This window comes from Charadrius vociferus, unplaced genomic scaffold (genome assembly GCF_000708025.1).
Source record: "Charadrius vociferus isolate BGI_N301 unplaced genomic scaffold, ASM70802v2 scaffold1020, whole genome shotgun sequence".
Classification (NCBI taxonomy): domain Eukaryota; kingdom Metazoa; phylum Chordata; class Aves; order Charadriiformes; family Charadriidae; genus Charadrius; species Charadrius vociferus.
Window position 1 is genome coordinate 395,631 of NW_009646502.1, and position 2,847 is coordinate 398,477.

General features: G+C 61.8%; 1 protein-coding gene across 1 annotated transcript in view; it reads right to left on the minus strand.

Annotated features, from left to right (window-relative positions):
- The window catches only part of NHEJ1 (nonhomologous end-joining factor 1), a 44,480-nt gene extending 42,766 nt beyond the window's left edge, over positions 1-1,714 (minus strand). Inside the window, exons 1-2 of the mRNA XM_009883809.1 lie at positions 1,529-1,714; positions 427-636 (exon numbers count right to left, since the gene is read on the minus strand). Of these exons, the coding sequence (XP_009882111.1) occupies positions 427-636; positions 1,529-1,714 (396 nt within the window). The remainder of the gene's footprint in view (positions 1-426; positions 637-1,528) is intronic.
- Positions 1,715-2,847: the final 1,133 nt, after the last annotated feature.

Sequence of the window (2,847 nt, forward strand, 5' to 3'; positions counted from 1 at the left end):
AATGTTAGGCAGCCCGGTGGTAAGAGCAACTCCTTAAAAGCCGGGGAGCCCCCCGCTTTAATTCCCTCTGTCGCGACAGAGGATCCGGCTGGGGGTATGTGCTGCTCTGTGCCCCGCTTCATGGCGTGCACCAAAGGGGGACAGCATCGCTCTGCTGTTCCAGGGAGCTGGCAGGGCATCATCCCAAACTGGACATCTCCCTGCTGCTCTGCTAGCAGCGTGTGCTGGGCTGTCCCTGCCTCGCTGCATGGCATCAACCAAGGTGCCAAAGCCTCGATGGGAAGAAATGGGGACAGTGAACCTCGGGAGGAGCAGCAGGCAGAGCCATCAGCACCGTCTGAGACCACCCATAAAGCCTCCAAGCACTAGGAGACAATCCTCAATTTTGGCTGTCCCCCTCCCCAAACTCTGGACAGCTTTGCTCACCATCTCCACGGGAGCGGGGCAGCAGTGGAAGTCCCAGTAGAAGGGCAGTCCTGAGAGCTCACTCTTCACATGAAGGCTGAGGCCATCAGCAGCGTGGTGGCAAGAGAAAGAGGTGGCAGTGTCCGGCTGCCCTGCCAGCAAGGGACACATCAGGTTGCGCAAGCGGTGCAGGAAGGAGAACACGTGGACCGTCAGACGCTTGTTCAGCTCCTGGGGAAAGGCAAAGTTAGGGATCCAGCAACACCCAGGGAGCTCAGCACTGGGAAAAAAGCAGCAGGAACTCCAGCACAGAAGGAGCCAAACTACTTCTGAGTGTCCCAGTACTGCAAAAAGCCATCCTTGGGCCTCAGCTTCCAGCCCTATGACAGGACATTCCCCACCAGTTCTCCCAGGCCAGCCAAACTGGGAAGGCTCCTCTGCTCCGCCAGGCCAGGAGGGTCCGGGTGGCAGGCAAGGTGCAATGGTCTCCCCCAGTGCATCTGCTCCGCATGCCACCACAGGCGTCACAGGCCGGCCGAAAGCTGTCACAGCTCAGCCAGAGCTGGGGGATGGCCACCACCACATGCCCACCCCTCCTGCCAACAGCTGCTCAGCACAGCCACTCTGTGACAGAGGGACATGGCAGATGGGTGGCACGTTGGAGCCTGGGCACATGGGCTAGGGTGAGGGGATGAGGCACGGCCCCATGTGTTTTGGAGGCTGTGCTTACAGGACACCCCGCGGGAGCCTGTGCCTGGCTATGAATGTGAACAGGAGTCTCTCCGTCACTGGTGGGAAGGCAGCCTTCTTTCAAGTATACTGGTCCTGGGGAAACCAGCTGCCCATCCAGCCCACAAGTGAAATGAGCGTGCTGGCCTCAGCATGCAAGGCCCAGTGAACACCTGGTTGCCCTGGGCACCCTAAATAGTCTGGCCCGCTCTCCCAGGAGGAGGGTGCTCGGCCAACTGGGGTGACAGCGCTTGCGCAGAGCCGACTTCCCAGGCTATGCATTTGCACCCGAGCCCTGTCAGATCCAGCAGCCATTGTGTCACCAAGCAGTATATGCTGGGACGTCAGCTGCCGCGAAGAGAAAAGGAGATCCCTGGACTTTCCAGACACTCACCTTGGACCTTTGTCCCACGACCTCGACGTCTGCACTCTCATACCAGACACTGCTGAGGTCAGAGATCAGCAGGATGTAGCCAGTATCCCTGAAGCACGCTTTGGCAACAAAAGTGGACTCGCCAAAGCAAACAGAAGCCCAGGGCTGTGTCAGGAGGCTGCTCTCCAGCTCCTCGGAGCCCTCCATCTGCAAGACAGCAATCAGGTCTCTGCCTCACTCCCGGCCCAGGAAGACCCCGGTCCCCAGGGTGGCCTCACAGGGACCCTCGGTCCCTGCTGGCCCCTCCATGCTGCCAGCCTCACCTCGCAGCCCAGAGGTGGGGATGATCAGCCAGCTGCGGTGACACACACACCCCCACACATGCATGCAGCCCTGCTGGGGGCGGGCATTTTGGGGAGCTCTGCACAGGGCAGTTCCTACCCCAGCTCACAATAAGCACCCCAAACGCACCAGCAGACACACGGCAACGTAACCGCTGCCTCCCCGGCGTTATCCGGTGCTTGCTGCCATTAATAAGGCGGGATCCCTACGTGCAAATTAATGTTTAAGCCACCCAGTTTGCACCAGGACGGGCAGCAGGATACCGCAGCCCTCCTGCTCGGAGATCCCGTCCCTGTGCTCCACGCGAGCCACACGCCGTCCCCTGCCTGCGCAGACGCCGGCAGAGCACCGGCAGCAGCCATGAGCGCTGCCGCATCCCCGCTCCTCCCTGCCTGCCAAGACACTGGGGGACCCAGCGTCCCTGCAGGACCGGGGCTCCGGGGAGCCACGGAGTTACCCGAGGGCAAAAGGAGCCGGTGGGCCAAAGGCTGTTGGGGCGAAGGGCTGTGCAGAGGCGAGCGATGCCAGGCCGGAGGCGAGGGCCAGACTACGGCTCCCAGCATGCTGCTCTCTTCCGCGGCGAGCGAGGTGCCGGGGCACGCCGGGATGTGTAGCACCACACAGCGCCATGGGTCACCGGCACGGGGAAACGGTCATGGCCGTCGCTTCCTCAGGGCGCTGGGAGTGACTGGTCCCGCTCCCTCGCCTGCTGACGAGGATGGGGACCCACATCGGTGTGTCCCTCTCAAGCCTCCCCAGTCATCACAGGAGGTGCCACATCCAAGACACCGTGCGAAGCGATGTGGACTGAAATGCTTTAACGCTTTGTTTTGTGCTTGGTCCTGGTATGAAATGTCCTGGTACCAGTGCCCAGCTGGGGACGGCCCTCAGGCTGCGGGCATGGAACAGCACGTTGAGGCAGCAGCAGCCAGGAGCCGCTGTCCCTTGGCCCCGAGTTTATTCCTCAGCCCCAGCAGCCACGGGGGGCCCACACAGGG